At 63.2% G+C, this 18,217-nt stretch overlaps 1 protein-coding gene across 1 annotated transcript in view; it reads right to left on the bottom strand.

The window, feature by feature from the left end:
• The window catches only part of GRAMD4 (GRAM domain containing 4), a 67,693-nt gene that overhangs the window by 27,969 nt on the left and 21,507 nt on the right, over positions 1-18,217 (bottom strand). Inside the window, exons 2-3 of the mRNA XM_052639995.1 lie at positions 9,555-9,765; positions 6,385-6,505 (exon numbers count right to left, since the gene is read on the bottom strand). Coding sequence (XP_052495955.1) covers positions 6,385-6,505; positions 9,555-9,716 — 283 coding nt within the window. The 5' untranslated portion in view covers positions 9,717-9,765. The remainder of the gene's footprint in view (positions 1-6,384; positions 6,506-9,554; positions 9,766-18,217) is intronic.

Genomic DNA, 18,217 nt, shown 5'->3' with positions numbered 1-18,217 from the left:
TCTGACACGCCCACGAGTCAGGCTGCACACCACTGCCTCTCAGACACATTTTAGGAAACCGACCGGGGGCTTGGGGTGAAGGAGCAGAGCGTGAACATGTTTCTCGTGTAAAATAAGCTGGAACAGGATCCCAGGCAGTGCTTCCACCCTCAGCAGCCAAGTCTCAGGAACCAGGGACCACCTTTCTGCAAGAGGTGGCAGGCTGACCTGACGGTCCCAATCCAGGCTCCGGGGCTCTGAGCGCAGCCAGCACCGACCCAGGGGACGTGTGCACCCAGCCCCCACCCTGCTCCTGCCAGCCGAGCGAGCCCTCGGGGCCTGGGCGGGGGAGGTGCCCAGCCAGGCACAGGGCCAGCTTGCCTCTGTCCAGCGGGGAGGCAGGACCGGACATTCGCAGGGAGTAAGCAAGAAACGGGCTCTCAGTTCAGAGCCGGCCCTGTGGGTCAGACATAGACACTTCAGGGCCCGTTTCGTTTGTTCCCAGGTCCCTGTGACACGCTCAGGCAGTTTCATCTCGTCTTCATCTGCTGGTTATCTGATCTGTGTGCTCCCTTCCTGGCTGTCTGGGTCACCCATCTGCTGTCTTCCTGAAAGGGCAGAAGCCACTTGATAAATGCATCACCACCAAGCAGAACTGTCGGACCCGGCCTCTGCTACGGACAGTTTATCCTCTCAGCTCAACGTCGCAGAATAAACAGGAGGTGCAGGGTTGGGTCTTTTTGGTTTGTTGTTCGTTTAGAGACAGAACCCTAGAGAGACATCTGCAGGGCGGGTCCAGACGTATCCAACCAACGCCATACCTGACCCTGACGCCGGGCGGCTGTGGGCGCCTGCCCCCCCGGATGCCTCCACCAGCAGACACCGGGCAGGCCCGAGCCCTGATGCTTTCAATGGTGAGAAAGCGTTTCGTCGGCCTGAATCACCCAGACTGGCGCCCAGAAACTTCCTTCCTTCCAGCTTTGGCATCCAGAGGGGGGCCTCTGCAGGCCGCGGGAGGCTGATAACCGCCCTCCTGCCCGCCTCCCCGGCCACCTTCTCCTAGAAGCCCTCCCACAAGGTCAGAGCCAGCCACACGGACCCACTGCTTGTCGGGGCAGGAAGGGGAGCTCCCGGGAGCATCACGGCTCAGGGGCAAAGGGTCCCCCACTGCCAGAGCCTCCCTCCCTAGGAACGACCACAGTGGTGCCCCAAGGGCTGAGCCGCACACCCCTGGGACCACCCTGCAGCCCATCTAGGTAGGAGCCCACAGCCCTCACGTCCACCCAGGAAGAAGGAACAGCTCGGCAATATGGAACCCACACCCGGCTCAGGGACCCCAGGGCTTAGCCTGGCAACCCTGAGGTCCCAGAAGCAGTTCCCTCCAAGCTCCAAAATCCGCGCAGGTCACTCTGGGAGGTGCCTGCCTGTGCAGCTGACGATGGAGGAGCACCTCCCTTCCCAGAGCCCATACCCAGCAGGCGATCGATAAACGCACGCCCCTACTCAGAAACCACGCAGCGTCTGCGTGTGTCCGTGCCCAAGCGATAGCAACAACTGAGATGCATTTCGGCCGAGATGAAAATGGATGGTGGCTTTTCATTTATTCATGTGCTTCTTTAACAAGTTTAGCCTCCTGCCGCCAGGCCTGAGCCAGGGTGCACCGCACCCATTCTTCATCCCTCCACCATCTCCTCCCAGGAACACTTGTCCTCTTCAATATTTAATAACTGAAGAAAGCCGCTGTAAACCTGGGCTATTTCCTCCTCCCCGAGAAGAGTAAGTCTGCTTTTGCAGAGAAAGAACTACAGATAATTGAATGGAACTTTAACACAGACCACTCAGGCGCTTTACAGATGGCAGGGGGCCAGGCTCTGGATGGTGGAAAGTCCACAGCCACCCGCCCACTCGGGGCTGAGTCAGGAGCCAGAAGCCTGGGGCCACCTCCGAGCAAAGCTCCCCGCCACCACCACCCCCTGCAGACCCGGGCGGGGTGGCCCGCCCAGCACACAGATGCAGGCTCAGAGGCCACCAAAACACCTCTGTGGGTCCACAGGGCGCTGACATCCTTCTTTCCATACTGTGCTCCCCTGGGTACCAGGACGGAGAGACAGGAGGCAGGGACAGGCTCTGTGCAGACTCTAACTCTGACCAGGTTTCCCTGCAATGCCTCCCTCCAAGCACGGAGCTCTGATCAGGGCCTCACGTTAGGTGCTCGGGATAGAGGAAGACGCACAGCCCACACACTCCAGACTTCCTGCTAAGAACCACCTGTAGCCACTTAACAGGCTGGAAGGGTGCAGTTACCACCTGTAACCACGTAACAAGGAGCAGGGAGCAGGTGGGTTACCCACACCACAGCCACAGGGCCAAGCCGCGCGGAACACGGAAGAGCTCTGAGAACCATTCAGAGGGACCTCCAGGATGCAACCTCAGTGTGGAGAAAGCACGCTAATGCTTGCTGTTCTTTAGTTGCTAAGTCGTGTCCAGCTCTTTGTGACCCCATGGACTGCAGCCTGTAACGTTCCTCTGTCCATGGGATTCTGCAGGCAAGAACACTGGAGTGGGTTGCCATTTCCTTCCGCAGGGGATCTTCCTGACCCAGGGATCGAACCTGTGTCTGCTGCTTGGCAGGCAAACTGTTTACCACTGAGCCACCTGGGAAGCCGATCTAAGGAGCACAGATACGGACATATTTGCTTCTATAAAAATCCGATGGAAGGATGAACTGTATGGTTAGAAGACGACTGGTTATCTTCACGGCAAGAGAGGGACCGAGGGCCCCGGGGAGAGATAGCTGACGTTTCTGACTATACCCTGACTCTGGAAACGTGGAAAGAGTTCAGATGACCGCAACACTGGGTCTAATTCTGGAATGAACTCGGCAGTGTGCGTGGGGGGACAAAATGACATCCCAGACCTCCTGGTCAGATGTGCTGAGGATAGTCTGACCTCAGCCTCATCCTGAGGAAACACCAAACCCAGCCCATGGTGGGGCCATCTGAGCACCAGGGAGACGGGACCATGGCGATTAAGACTCGTAGCCATATTTATAAGGTCCGGTCTCATGAGGACACCAAACCCCCCTGCAAAAGCCCAAGACGCTCTAAGCAGAGAATCAACTCGTTGCTTTGAAAGCTGGAATGTGAAGGGGAAAATTCAGCACGCCTCCTGCCTTTCCATACAAACTATGTTTCCGGGCAACCAAGGAGTTAAGTTTTCAGTAATACATAGGTTAACAAATGGAGAAAGAAATGTCGGAAGTTGAAAATTAGCATCTACAACCTCTAATGAGATGATGGACGGAAGCCATCATGACAACCAGGTCATGATACAGAAGAGAAACTGTCTCAGGGAAGCACATCCATCCACCACCCCCACCCACCCCCACCGAGGAGGGGGCCTTCCTCAAGATCACCCCCACCCCCACCCCCACCGAGGAGGGGGCCTTCCCCAAGATCACCCCCACCCCCACCAAGGAGGGGACCTTCCCCAAGATCACCCCCACCCCCACCAAGGAGGGGGCCTTCCCCAAGATCACCCCCACCCCCACTGAGGAGGGGCCCTTCCCCAAGATCACCCCCACCCCCAACAAGGAGGGGGCCTTCCCCAAGATCACTCCCACCCCCACCAAGGAGGGGACCTTCCCCAAGATCACCCCCACCCCCACCGAGGAGGGGGCCTTCCCCAAGATCACCCCCACCCACCACCACCGAGGAAGGGGCCTTCCCCAAGATCACCCCCACCCACCACCACCGAAGAGGGGGCCTTCCCCAAGATCACCCCCACCCACCACCACCGAGGAGAAGGCCTTCCCCAAGATCACCCCCACCCCCACCAAGGGACAGAGGACACGCTGGCTCACATGCTGGGACCGTGGGGATGCCCTGAGCAAGGTCCAGGGTGGGCAAGATACACCTACCAACCACAGCTTACAGACCCTGTGTGATTTCAGAGAATTGCCCTAAAAATGACCAGACAACTGGGGAAATTTGAGCGTCAGTTGGGTATCTGATGCTATTCAAGGAAAACTTGATTTTTCAGTTGTGATGCGAGGCTGTGCTTAGTCGCCGTCATGTCTGAGCCTTTGCAACCCCATGGACTGTGGGGAACCCACCAGGTTCCTCTGTCCATGAGGATTCGACAGCCAAGAACGCCGGGGTGGGCTGCCATGCCCTTCTCCAGGGGATCTTCCCGACCCAGGGGTCACACCCAGGTCTCCCGCATTACAGGCAGATTCTTTACTGTCTGCGCCACCAGGGAAGCCCTAACTCATTTGTAAAACATAACCAGGGTTTGCCCTGGCAGTCCAGTTAGAACTCCGCACATCCGCTACAAGGGGCGCGGGTTTGATCCCTGGATGGGAACTGAGATCTGGCATGCCAGGCCCTGCAGCTGCTGAGCCCCTGTGCTCCAGAGCCTGTGCTCCAAGCAAGAGACGCCACTGCAGCAAGACCCCCCACGCACTGAGACCAGAGAGGCCCCGCTCGCCACCACTCGGGAAAGCCCACACACGGCAACGGAGGCCCAGTGCAGCCAAGGAAATGATCCTTTTTAAAAACGCCCATCGTCATTGCCCCAGGCCGTCAAAGTGGAGCTCTCACTTCCATGACACGAGCTACCTGGCGTTTCGCCCTGTTGATAAAACACTCGGGACCGAGCACAGGGCCGGCCCGAGCAAGCCGATCGGGGGCCAGGCGGCCTCTTCTCTTCTCTGCTCTTCAGCCCATACGGGCCTCCCTGGGGGCCACAGCCGTCGTGCACAGCCCCCCTTCTCTGATGGACGCTCGCTCCCCCCGCACCCTGCCTGATGACCCCTTCTCCTGGAGGCCTCCCGCTGCCCCTACCCCAGCAGGCGGCCCACCTCCCAGGCGGATGCTCACAGGCCCTCCCTGCCTTGGGGGGCACCTGGCTCTGCTGGTTCTTCCGCTGGGCCCACAAAAGGCAACTACGCAAAGCACTGCCCACAGACGCACACCGGAGCCGCCCAGCACGGCCACCACGTGGCAGGCCCACTCCGCTCTGGAGAGACGGCCTGGCTGCCCCTCCGTCCATGCGGCCGTGCTGGGGGAGCTCAGCACGGACCGAGGTCACAGGGACAAGACCGCACGGGGCGGGCCCCTCTCGGTCCGCAGCACCCGCGGACCCCGCCTGGCCCCATCTCCCCGGCCACAACCTCAGACTTCCAGGGAGACCGAGCGCTTAGACCTGGGGCTCAGACCCTGCGGGCGGGCGAGCGCTGGCTGGTGGGGTGCAGGCAGGCACACAGATGGAGTCCAGGCCCTGTACGCACATGCGTGCCCAGGGAGGCAATGATCAGGAAGGGGGGCCTGGGGGAAGACGGGGCGGCACCTGGGTGGCAGGACAGTGCACGGAGAGGCAGTGAGGGCCACGCGGCCCGCCTCCCGGGGGAGGAAGGCGGGCCCAGCCCCCAGCCTTCCCCCGGGGCGTGTGCCGGCCAGGGGTCCCGCACGCTACAGGGTGACTCGGGCTGCGGAGTTGGGGTGCCCACGGCTGGAGCTCAGACCACGCTGAGCACAAACACGGGAGAGGGCGTGTGGGGACAGAGGGGGAGGGCACCGCGTGCCTGGCCCACCCATCAGAGGGACCCTGGCAGGACCTGGCAGGGAGGCGCCCTGCCCTGCACCCTCCCTCCACCCAGGGCCCAAGCTTCTCTGCTCGTGACTCGGACGTGCGGGCTCTGGGCACAAGGGGTGAAGCTAACTCCCTCTCCCTCTGTGGTTCTCCCCCTAAAAGCACCAGTCCCACACTGGTGTCAGCCGTGAAAACAGCCTGCCACGTGTGTGGGCTTCAGGGTGAGTCTGACTGGATTAACTCCCTCACTAGTCAGAGGACTTAACCCACCAGGAGGGCCACTGCCCTCGGCTCCAGAGCCTGTTTCCTCGTCTGTAAAGGAGGACAGAGGGGTGGAGAGGGGAGCAAACGCAACGCATCACGTGAGGTCGGCTCTGGAAGGAGGCCCTTCCGGGACCGTCTCTACTTCCATCACTGCCCAGAGGCCAAAACCACCAGGTACCCAGACCCACCTGCTCCTCGATGAGCAAACTACACAGGACAGGAGATTTCAGAACCCCCCCCCCCAAAAAAACCTCTGATGGATTCTGATTAACCACAGCGGTGCGCCAGGCTCTCAAATGATGAGAATTTCCGGGGACATTTTACTCCTTCCCCTCATCTGTCCTAGAAAGTAAAGACGTCGCAGCCACGCAGACGGGATTCAGACTCAGGAGGCGAGGGCCGTGTGGGGACGTCCACATGGGCCCACGCCTGTCCCCACCACTAGCCTGGCAGCACCCACTGTGACCCCTGTGTGACCCGGCTGTACTCCTGCGAGACTGTCCCCTCTGCCTGCGGCCCCCACCCTCCACCCCCGCAACAGGCACTCACGTAAGAAATGCTTTTCCAATAAGGCGATTTCCAGGTGACCTTTGATCTCATTCAAGCGATCTATCTCTGTCCGGTTGAAGTCCTGGACTCCTGCAGCCATGATGAGGGTCCCTGGACCAGCCTAGAAGGAGAACCCCAAGAAAGAGCTCAGAGCTGCCTGGAAGCACCCTGGGTCCACGTCACCTGGTTCTCTCATCACCTGGCACCTCGGGGTACCCCGCGGTCCCCGCGGTCTGGAAAGGCTGCTTCCCAGAGCCCCCCCGGCCTAGGAAGGCACTGGCCCTGTGTTAGACCCTGCGTCAGTTCACCTCAGTTTCACCTGCCGGGGAAGGGACATCTCGGGCAAAGCAGACATGCTCGGAGCCCCGGCGAGGCCAACGTCCAGAAATGACAAACTAAAACCACAAGTGTGCCGCTAAGCCTCCGGATGGGTCACAGCACAGCTCTCAGGCCACAGAGGGCAGGAACTCTGGAAGCCTGTCCCGGCCTGCGTGGTGACCTCCCAGGAGGGTGGCCCAGCCACGGGGCCTGGTGCCCTCCCGCCTGGGGGGCCAGGCTGGCGCCCGGGGAGCCGCAACAACAGGGCTCCGGGGAGGGAGCGTCCGCATGCCAGGTTCCCAGGGGAGCGAACTCCAAACAGGGCCCTGTTCTGGCCCACGGTATGGCTCATTAAAGCCACCCCCGCTGTCCCGCCAGGCTGAGGGCAGGCTCCGGCTACAGGTTGCCGCTGCCTGCTGGCAAGGGGCGCATCTATCGGTGCGGCCAGGCCTGCCTGGGGCATCCTGCAAACTCCCCTGGTCACCCCACAACGGCACCCCCACCACGCAACAGGGCCATCTGACCCCGGGTCCCTCCCAAAACGGGGTAGGGGAGGAAGGGGACACGCAGCCTGGACAGGGTCCGTGACCGGCTTCCGCACGCTTTCATCTCACCCGGGGCCACAGCCCAGGAGGGAGAAGCAGACGCTGAGGCTCACCCGGGGCTGCCCAGTCCCGGCCCCTGACCTCCTGGACTGCCAGCTGCTCTGGCTACCGCAGCACGAGCTCCCAGGCAGCAGGGGCCAGGCCGGCTTCATCTGCCCGACCCGTGGGCCTGGCAGGGGTGGGCACGGAAGGGCTGGGCAGCAGGCGAAAGGCAGGGCCCCTCTCCGCCCTGCTCACCCACTCACCTTGCAGACGACCATGCCCCTCCCCTGCCCATCCCTGGCCTCAGCGGACAAGATGGCGGCCCCAGGGTGGAGGGCAGCGGCCGGCCTGGGAAGGTGGTCCTACACGGGTCTGGATGCCGGGCTCACCATGCCAGCAACATCCCCACCGAGGTGGGCAGGGTGGCCCCTGGCGCGGGAGCCCGCGCCCTCAGAAAGCTGAAACGCGGGTCGGTCTCCGAGTGGTTGGAACTTATCCCATCTGGAACTTGTCCCAGAGCTTTCAGATCCCTTCAGGGGCCCCCGGGGCCGGGGGAGGCTGGGATCACCTAGCTGTGGCCGGCTTAGAGCCGAGGCCCCTCGGGGGACAGCAGAGGTCAGGGGGGACAGCAGAGGTCACGGGGCGCGCCCGAGGGAGGTGCTGGTCATCTCCACCAGGACGACACATGACCTGCCCACATGGCAGCGGTGGCACAGGCTGTGTGGGCATGAGGCTCGCGGGAGTGACCCAGGGCCCTGGGGCAGAGGTGACGAGGACAGGCTGTGTGGGCATGAAGCTCGCGGGAGTGACCCAGGGTACCGGGGCAGAGGTGACGAGGACAGGCTGTGTGGGCATGAGGGTACCGGGGCAGAGGTGACGAGGACAGGCTGTGTGGGCATGAGGCTCACGGGAGTGACCCAGGGCCCCGGGGCAGAGGTGACGAGGACAGCATGGCCCGCTGTGGGATGCTGGCCCGCCCCCCGCTGAGAAAGAGAGAGAGAGAGCCCTTCGGGACTGGGGAGGTGGGCTGGAGAGTTATTTGTACTCACAGCCCTGGGCTCACCCCGCTCTGGGCCCTCACCGGCCGGCTGGTCCCACCGCCACAGGGGGCGCTCTCTTCCCAGGACAGGCCTGTGACCCCCATGGCGTCCCACCCGGTAGATGCTGCCAGCCTACCAGGAGACACAGCAAGTGAGGCCCCAGCCCACCCCCGACCTGGGGGCAGGGGGAAAGCTGTCCACTCTGCAGGGAACAGAGGCCATGCCCAAGCAGGGCACGGCCCTCGGGGCTCCACAGCTCCAGCCCGCCTGATCAGATGCCAGCTCTTAGAGGAGGCAGTGCCGATAAATTATTCACTGCCACCATAAGCAAGCAAGCCCGTCCCTGTTCTATTGCGAAGCATTAATAATACACAGGGCCAGGCAAGTGGGCGCTCACAGCCACGCCTGCAAGGAAAGCCTAGCTCAGGTGCTCAGGGAGGAACCAGCCCTGGGTCCATGCGGGCGGGGTCATCCACAGCTAGCGGGGCAGGGGGCTTCTGGGCTTCTTCGCTGACGATGGGGAGATACAGCTTCTTCGCAGCTGTCCCCACAGCGGGGAGCCGGTTGTCACCCCTGGCCGGGAGGGGGCTGGGGGAGCCTGCCCCACCAGCTGCCTGCCCACTGACCAAACAGAAGCTTCCAGAAGTCAGCAGGGCCTGCTCACACCAGAGCTGCCAAGCCCCACTGAGAAGATTTGCTAGCCACGGAGAGGGCGTCCACGACCAGCCCACAGGGGCCACTGGCCCAGCTGGGCTCCCGAGGCCCAGCCTGGGCTCAGCCAGCTGCCAGGGCAGTGACACGCACCCTGGGATGGCCAGGTGCCCGAAGGTGCTGCCCTCGGGCTGGGCCAACGGCTCCCAGACATCGCCCTGTGAGCCCCCACGTCAGACTCCCGGGCGTCAGACTCCCGGGCGTCAGGCTGGGGCCCTGGCATTACTTCTGCATGAAAAGTTTCCCAATCACCCAAAAAACCAAGGAAGGAAAAGAAATCCCGCTGCCAGACAAACTACCCTCAATCTGATCACGAGCCCCCACCAGGGAGGCTGGGGGTGGTGGGGAGAGATGGGGAGCAGCCTCGTCTGTGTCTGACCAGCCGGGAAGGTCACGGTCTACCCAAGGCCACGCTCAGCTTGGCACTCAAGGATGGGGACAGTGCCGGCGTCCCAGCGAGGGGCCCCGAGACCTGGGCCATGCAGCCGGGGTCGGGGGGATACTTGGTACTCACAGGGTCCCTGAGCTCCTCGCTGTCCCGGGGCGAGGTCCGAGGGATCTTCAGGGGAATCTCGTCTCCGCATTCGGTGTCCGAGGCATTCGGAGACTCGGCTAGATCGAGGAAGTCATCTCTCTTGTGACCTCTGAACCTGATTTTGTCCAGCTTCCTTAGCATGTTCAGCACTGAGCCTCTCTGCTTCACCTTAACATGACGCTCGGGGTCCCTGCAGGACAGCAGGGGGGGCAAGGTCACACAGTCAGTCACTGGCCGGCCACCTGCCGACACACCGTCCCCTAGACAGCTCCAGGCCCCAGCCTAGGGCTGCCACCCGGCCCTGCCCTCGGGGAGCAGCCAGGCCTGCTACTCAGGGACCCACAGACCCGCGAGGCTGGGGCCTCGGTCAGCCCCACCCAGCTGGGCTGGTCACTGAGCTCAGACCCCTGTCACTGAGCCCTCTGCACCCCACAGGGGAGAGGGGAGCTCTGTCTCTCAGTGGGACCCAGCACCAAGAGGAGGCAGCCTGGAGCTGCAGGGGAGCCGCTGACCCCGTTGGGGTGGGGGCACTGCGGGAAGAAGGGCGGAGGGCTGACCCTCCTGAGCTCCCACAACCCGTCAGGAAGCACAGCCACACGCATGCCTGGGACAGCCGCTAGAACGCTGGGGCTCTGGGTGTCAAGAGTCCCTCTGACCCCTGACCCGTGCTACGCCTGGCCCCGCTCCCAGGCACACAGCAAGGCTGCCCCATCGGCCCAAAACCCCTTCCTACCTGCCTGGGTGCCCTGACTCAGCTCAGGAAGAGCTCAGCCTCGCTGGGTCCCAGAGGTCTTCCCGGCACAGCCCAGCTGCGGGTACAGAACCCCCCCAGCCTGGAGCGAGGGCGGCAAAGACCGGGTGTGGGGTCGTGCTGGGTGGAGGGGGAGGGGGTGATGTGTGCTGGCATGGAGGAGACGTGTATGTCAAGTGAGCAGGCACACCAGGGACGGATATGCAATGGGGCACCAGCTCCCCACATCTCTGACCCAACCCCAGGAAAGCCCAGGGGTGGGGTGTAGGCAGCCTTCTGCATGCCCAGCCAACCTCACACTGAAGTCCACGGCCCCAGCCCCCATCACACAGCTTCTTGGCCCCCAAGGTCTGCAAGAGGCCCCAGTTCCCCACGGGGCAGGGGCTCTGAATACGCCCAGGCTCAAGCCCTCCACTTCCCACTGTTCTGAGCCCCAGCTTCCACCTCTGAAACAGAATGAACACCGATGGGAATGAGAACCAATCCAGCCAGACGATCCCAAGAACTCGAGATGACGCCCGGGCACCAACACTCAGTCTGGACCCAACAAACAGCTCGGCGATTTCCTGCAGGGTGGGCAGGAAGCAGAGGAGCAGGGTGGGATCCACCCCAAACCGCCCCAGTGGGGACAGTCCACGCAGAACCACAACGGCAGGGAGAAGCCTTTGGACGGTGTGGGCTTGGAGCCGTTAGACCTCGGTAAAGCACCGCCCAGGGGGCCGGGCTGCAGCCCTGCGTGCCTGCCCCACCCTCCAAGGGCCGCCCCCGGCATCATCGCTCAAACTGACAAAGCCTAAGAGCAGTGGGTGCCCGCGAGAGCCAGGTCAGAATGAGCTGGGGCCAGCTCTGGTCTCCACAGACAGCTGAGGCCGTGCCCGTCAGGGGCGGGGCTGGAGGTGCTCCTGGGACAGGGGCTTCTCAGGCTCTGGAACCCTGAGCTCCCAGCGCTCTGTAACCCTGAGCTGGCCCGGTGTGGCCCGATCCAGCAGGATGGGAGCAGGGGACCAGCCATCCGGGAAGCTATCCCATGAAGGAGCTGTGAACTCCAGATGAACTAAAAGGTTAAGTAAACTTAGAAAAAGAAGAGAGAGACTTATGTTCCTAAAGAGGGGAAGTGATGGTCTACATTAAGAGACGGGGGGGGGGGGGGGGATCAAAGTTAAAAAAAAAAACAGTCAACCAGACAGAAGCAAGCTGACGTTCGTTTAAAAAGCGCAGTGAAACAGGAGACGCATGGAGCAGAGTGGGTATGTGTGAACTCGTATCTGCTGGGAGACAACTTGCACGAACTGGTAAAGACTGGAGGACCTCGGTGCACAGACGTGCAAACCCCCCCACGCCGAGCAGAGGAGGAATCTCCGCAACAGGGGTCACCCAGTACCCGTACAGAAACCTCTAACTTCACCAGGAAGGAAACAAGGCCAGCGATGTGGCCGAGGCCGCAGGAAGCAGGGACACCAACGCCCTGGGGACCAGCGGGTCCCCGTCTGGAGATGCGTCCCAGGACAGATCTGGCACGGGGTGCATGTCTGGGTGCACCGTGGCCAGCTGGGAGCTCAGGCGCCACGCGGGGCGCACAGACATCCCCGGGAGCCTGAGTGGTGACCTATGCTGCTGCCCGAGGTGACTGTCACGGACAATAGGCGTCTGCACCCCCACAAATGACACGGGACCCTGGGTGGAGCTCCTGAGAGGCTGCAAAACTTCTCCCCACAGGCCCTGGCCAACTGCTTTTCTAACTTGAAAAATAAGAGCAAACAGGATGGGAAGCGCCGCCAGGTAAAACCTCCTTTTTTTCCATTTTCAAAGAGACCCAGGGGGACCCCCCCTCGCCCAGCACCGGACAGAAGCAGGGCAGACGGAGGGTGGGGGAGGCGGGTGGGGGAGTGGTCCCTGCAGCCAAGCCCCCCTCCTTGCCGGTCGTTGGGAGTCCTGGGACTTCCCGCCCCGCAGGCCGGGCCACCTTCCCTCCTGACTCAGCAAGCAAATGAGGAGGCCACCCGGGGAAGGGGACAGGGCGCCGAGGGTCCGCCCCGCCACACCAGGACGCCACTCACAGGCGCCCAGCCCACATGCCCCCCCCACCCCACCCAGCGGGGCCTCTCCTTGCAGGGCCAGCTCACCCCAACCTGCTCACAAGGCTGGGAGGGGCGCTCAAGGCTGAGGGGCAGCCCACCCCACCCCAGGACCTTCTCACCTCAGTCCTCCCCAGCTCTGAGATGATGGCAGGAGGCTGGCACGGCCGTAGGCCACGGCCAGGGAGAGGGGAGCCGGAGCCAGCCAGGCACGAAGCGGGACCCAGAGCAAGGCTTCCCCACAAAGCCAGCGTCACTGACGCCGTCTCCGCAAACCGCCCCGCTCCTTCCTGCCACGCGTCCCACCCCGCCCCAGCCCCCCCAGCCTCCCCCTGATGCATCAGCCCCCGTTCCCCGCACACCCACCCTGCACTCCCCAGGGCCCGTGGGGAGGAAGCCTGTGTTCACAGACGGGCCCTCCGGGTACCCACAGGCCCCCGGCCAGCTGTCCGCACGCCCGGCCTTCTCGGCACAGCCGCCCTCAGAGCAGGACGTGGCGCCCCGGCCCCTGAGGGTCCTGGGTCCTGGAGAGGAGCCCCCTCGTACCTCCACACAGAAGCAGACGCTCGGAGCTGCGACACCTGCCAGGCCCTGCAGCCGCGGAGGCAGGACGGGGAGACACGGGGCGACAGGGCAAGGGGGTGCCTGGCGCTGGGGCCCGGCTGCCGCCCCCTGCTCGGGGCGGTCCCCACTGCGCTGCGGGGCCTCGGGACGCCGGAGCGAGGCCAGCGCTGGCCCCGGGACACAAAGCACGCTGCTCTGGAAACGCGCTGAATGGCTCCTGGACACACAAAGGCCGCACTGTCTGTGGAACACTGGACTTGGAAACCACAAAGGACGTTAGTTCCCCCACCAGCCCGAGACTCAGAAAAAAGTGGTTCCCAGCCCCACGTGTGCCGCGTCCCAGGCCCCAGCCGTGCTCCTTGCCGCCCCGGCCACACTCAGACAGCCCACTCGGCCTGGGCCTGGCATCACCCTCCAGTCACCTGGCGGCTCTTCCGCTGACCCCAGGATAAACGACGTCTGTTTCCCCAAATGCAGCAAACCTTGTCCTAAACCGTATTCCCGGGGAGTCACAGATGTTGAACGGGGCCAGCCCCAGCCAACCGGCCGGCCCTCTGCCAGGACTCCATCCTCCAGGAAGGTGCCCCAGAGGCCCACAGCCCTGCAAGACGAGCCCCTGGGACCCCAACCTGCATGCAGCTCCAGCCAGCCCGGGGGCCCCATGCTGGGTGATCCTCGGAGCAGTCTGAATGCCCGCGATCCGGGAGGCACGGTGACCACCCCCCCAACCCATGCAGAGCTCGACGCTGACTCCCACTGAGGGCCCATGGGTTCCCCCAACTTCGAGGCCGGCAGAGCAGCCACCCCCCTCACTCAGATACACGCCTCCGTCGACAGGGCCCCGAACACTCAGATGCTCGGCTGACTCCCTGCCCACCACCCTCCCATAGCTGGACTCTGGCTGCTGACGTACTGTGTGAGGACGTTCATCGGTAGCGGGAGCCTCCGTGGACCTCCCCCCAATGACACCGGAATACCAGCCGCTCAAGTCAAACCCGGAAGAAGCTCCTGACCACCGTGACCGTGGCCATCTACAGTGAGCCCAGCCCCCCAAGCCAGGGCTCCCCACCTGCAAGCTGGGGGCCCCCACCTCCAACCCAGGGGGTCATCTCTAAGACAGGGCCTCCCACCTCTAAGCCAGAGGCCTCCACTTCCAAGCCAGGGACCCCTCATCTCCAAGCTGGAGGCCCCCACCTCCAAGCTGGGGACCCCCATCTCCAAGCCAGGGCCCCCCAAGCCAGGGTCCCATCGCCAATCTGGAGGCCCCCACCTCCAAGACAGGGGCCCCCAAGCCGGGGTCCCATCTCCAAGCTGGAGGCCCTCATCTCCAAGCCAGGGGCCCCCCAAGCCGGGGTCCCATCTCCAAGCTGGAGGCCCTCATCTCCAAGCCGGGGGCCCCTCAAGCCGGGGTCACATCTCCAAGCTGGAGGCCCTCATCTCCAGGCTGGGGGTTCCCCAAGCCGGGGTCCCATCTCCAATCTGGAGGCCCTCATCTCCAGGCCGGGCCCCCCCCAAGCCGGGGTCCCATCTCCAATCTGGGGGGCCTCATCTCCAGGCCAGGGGCCCCCCAAGCCGGGGTCCCATCTCCAAGCTGGAGGCCCTCATCTCCAAGCCGGGGGCCCCTCAAGCCGGGGTCACATCTCCAAGCTGGAGGCCCTCATCTCCAGGCTGGGGGTTCCCCAAGCCGGGGTCCCATCTCCAATCTGGAGGCCCTCATCTCCAGGCCGGGCCCCCCCCTCAAGCCGGGGTCCCATCTCCAATCTGGGGGGCCTCATCTCCAGGCCGGGGGCCCCCCAAGCCGGGGTCCCATCTCCAATCTGAAGGCCCTCATCTCCAGGCAGGGGGCCCCCCCACCACAGCCCCACAGCTGTGCTCCTCCGCACCCTCCCCCGAGCCGGGTCCGGCCCACACACCAACACAGTCTGCAGCAACTCGCTGAGACCTCTCCTGGGGCTCTGCCTGCTCCCCAACACTGGGCTTCAGCCCTGCTGACCCCTCGGGGGTCCTCTGAGCGCCACACTGGTTACCGCGGGGCCCAGCACTTCTCTGTCTAGCGCGTCCCCATACTGGCTCCTTCTGCTCCAAGAACGTCCCCCCACCCCAAATTCCGCCTGCCTGTCTGGTCCAGGCTAGCTCCCTGGTTTAGGATTTGTCCCCCAGCCCCAGTGGTTAGAACACATGCCCGAGGGCAGGTCCCATAGGCACCAGGTCCGTCCCAGCAGGGCTGGCACGGGCTGGCCGTTCAGTGAGGGGGAAATGGGGCCCCCACGACTGGGTCCTGGGTGCCAGGGGGGCCAGGCCTGCCCGCTCGGAGCCGCCCAGCCACAGGGGACTCACAGCAAGACCGTGGACTCTGCCCTCGAGGCTGGGGAATCACGCGCTCCCCAAATCCGGGAACACTTAGAGCGCTTAAGTCCAAGGTTTCAACAGCCTGGGAGGTTCTCCAGGAGGAGGTGGAATTCTTCAGCGGCTTTTCCTGCTACACAGTCGGGCCAGAGCTCCCCACGCCAGGAGCGGAGTGTTGTGCACTGTAACAGGAGAGCTGCCTGGGTCCTGCGGGCCCTGTGACCTCACCGGGGCCACAGGGGCCCGGGAGAGCCAGGCGGGAAGAGCAGGAAGGCTGGGGGGTGGTTCAGGGTGAGCCGCTTACTCCCTCCTCCGTGAGCTGGGACCATGCAGGCCCTAGCGACACGCCCGCCCCCAGGACCTCTGGGCGTAGACGCACAAACGTTCTCATCTCGGTGACTAAAGCGTGTGCTGCACGTTTACAAGCAGTAATAAGACGTTCAACACTCTTCACTGGGAACTCCGTAAAAACAAGCGACGCCCAGGGGACGGGTTCCCCGATTCTTGCTGAAATCCACCCCGGCCCAGTCAACCAGGACCACGACCAACCAACAAGTGTGGTTCCAGCATGAACGTCGGTTGCTGGACATGCTTGTCTATGTTCACAGGACAAACCGAGGTGGGAAGGGAGGCCACGCATTAGAAGCCGACTCGCTGGTCCAGGACGAGAGAGACATCCTCGCGGAAGCAAGCGGTCACTTTCCAATGGGAGGGGCCTCCTCACTTTCCTGTGGATGCGGATGCCACACCTCAACCTCCACCCACGAACCAGCGTCTCCCCGTTGCCTTCCCAGGTCAGAAGAGTCAACGCAAAGGGAGGCGAGGCCCTGCCGGGGGGCGTGTCCCCATTTCCGCGCTGTCACTGCTTCCCTCGTGGCGTCCTTCAAGCTGCCCCAAAGGGACATCCAGGAGCCAGGCGATTCCCACCATCCAGACCCCAGAGACGCCAACCGCCTCAGGACCACAACCCGGTCACACAATCCGGGAGGGAACACCTTCGACCACTCAACCCCTCTGCTTCCGAGGTAATTTACCTGAGTTCACACACTCTCATTTCACCAGTGGCCAGCTCACAGAATTCCTGACACCTTCACAGGCAGCCTTCTGCAGGCCCACGTGAGCGGCTCCAACACACTGCCGCCCTGACCCTCCGTCATCTCGAGCTATTGTGGCCACGGAGGATCAGGGCTCAGGGAACATGGTGCCCCCACAGGCCCTCTTGCTTCCCTGGCACAGCTCAGGGGCAGAGGTCAAACTGAGAGTCCCTGAGACGACCAAGGGGCTTCCCCGGTGGCTCAATGGGTAAAGATTCAGCCTGCAGTGCAGGAGACCCCAGTTTGATTCCTGGGTCTGGAAGATCCACTGGAGAAGGAAAGGCTACCCACTCCAGGATTCTGGCCTGGAAAATTCCATGCACTGTATAGTGCATGGGGAAAGGCCACCCTGGGAAGCAGGACCCAGACCACCTCGTTCATATGGGTGAGGTTCCCAAAAGAACACACCACACCCAAGCCTCTGGAGGGGACCCCCAATCGCAGGGCCACTGGCAGGGAGGCTGGGTGGGCACACTGTCCTCACGCCCTGCTCATCACCTTCCCAGCCCCCTTGGGTCCCTGGGGCCACTGGGTAACACTCCAGTCTTCAACCTCATGCCACATGAGAGGCCCCGGCCCGTCTGCCTAGGACAGTGAGTGGGCGGGCAGCCCAGCACACTGGCCACACAGCTGTTTAACCCAAACAAAGCGAAGGGGAAAACCTAAAGCTTAGGTTTGTATAAACGTGTGGTGTATAAACACACTCAGCAACAGGAAACACACTCAAGCACTCATTTCTGGGGAAAGCACTCTGCTTCCAAGTCTCCCCACTGCCCTCAGCACCCAGAACAGAGGAGATGCTTCCAGCTGGTAGGAAACACCGTCTGGATTCCCAGTTTCGTCCTGACTTCCTGCCAGCACCGGAGCCCCGCCCCAGGGAGCAGAGAGGGGCTCGGGCCCGCAGCTGTCCGCGAACCAGCTCTCCTCCAGAGGCTCCTCGGCCTACAACGCTGCTGGACCGAAGGTGCAAGCCCACGAAGCCGGGCGGTATGCGTCTCGGGCGTGGCGCCCACAAGCCTCCCATCACAAGCTCTCTGTGTTGTAATGCAAAGCAGCTGTGGCCCTGGGCCAAGAAGGCCATCTTTCTCTGTGGCTTTTGTGGGATCTCAGTTGCCCAACCAGGGATTGAACCCGGGCCCCCAGCAGCAAAGGAGCAGAGCCTTAACCACTAGACCGCCAGGGACATCCCCAGTAAGGCACCATACAGGAAAGCAAGCAGCGGCGGGCACACGCCCCCGACGGGGTCATGGCTGGCTGCCCCTGGTCTCCAGGTGATCAGTGCCCAGCAGAACAAGGACTCTCACACGGGTCTCATCACCCACCGGCCCCTAACAGGGGACCAGGCCCTCACTCAGCACCAGGGTTCCCCTGCCAATGGACCCGCCAATCACACACTCGGACGTGAACCTCGCCACCGTCAAATCTCCTTTAGGAAAGGGGTGACGGGGAGGCACTGTCCATGGAGGGACCAGCAGCCTGGACTGCTCCAGGGTCCCTGGGGCCAGGAAGACCCCACCCTCAAGTCGAGAGCCCCTGTCTTCTCCCCTGCCCTGGGCCACGTATCCCACCCGAGCAGAGGGGCCGGCCTGCAGCTCTGAATAACCCGTCACTGGAGGCCCCGTCCACACTCAGGGCCCCTTGCTCTGCAGAAGACAAGCAGCGCAGTGACAAGGTGCCCAGGAAAGCAGCAGCCAGCCCTGCCCCCGCTCCGCCTGGACCCAGCACCCTGCAGGGGTCTGCACCGCCCTCCCCAGGAAGGCCCCCAGCCGCAGAGCCGCTCTGCTCCAAGACGAGGGTCCCATGCGGGCCCCA

The sequence above is a fragment of the Budorcas taxicolor genome, chromosome 5 (assembly GCF_023091745.1).
Source record: "Budorcas taxicolor isolate Tak-1 chromosome 5, Takin1.1, whole genome shotgun sequence".
Lineage (NCBI taxonomy): Eukaryota > Metazoa > Chordata > Mammalia > Artiodactyla > Bovidae > Budorcas > Budorcas taxicolor.
Note: the sequence above shows the minus strand (reverse complement) of the source record. Positions and strands in the feature narration are given on the sequence as shown.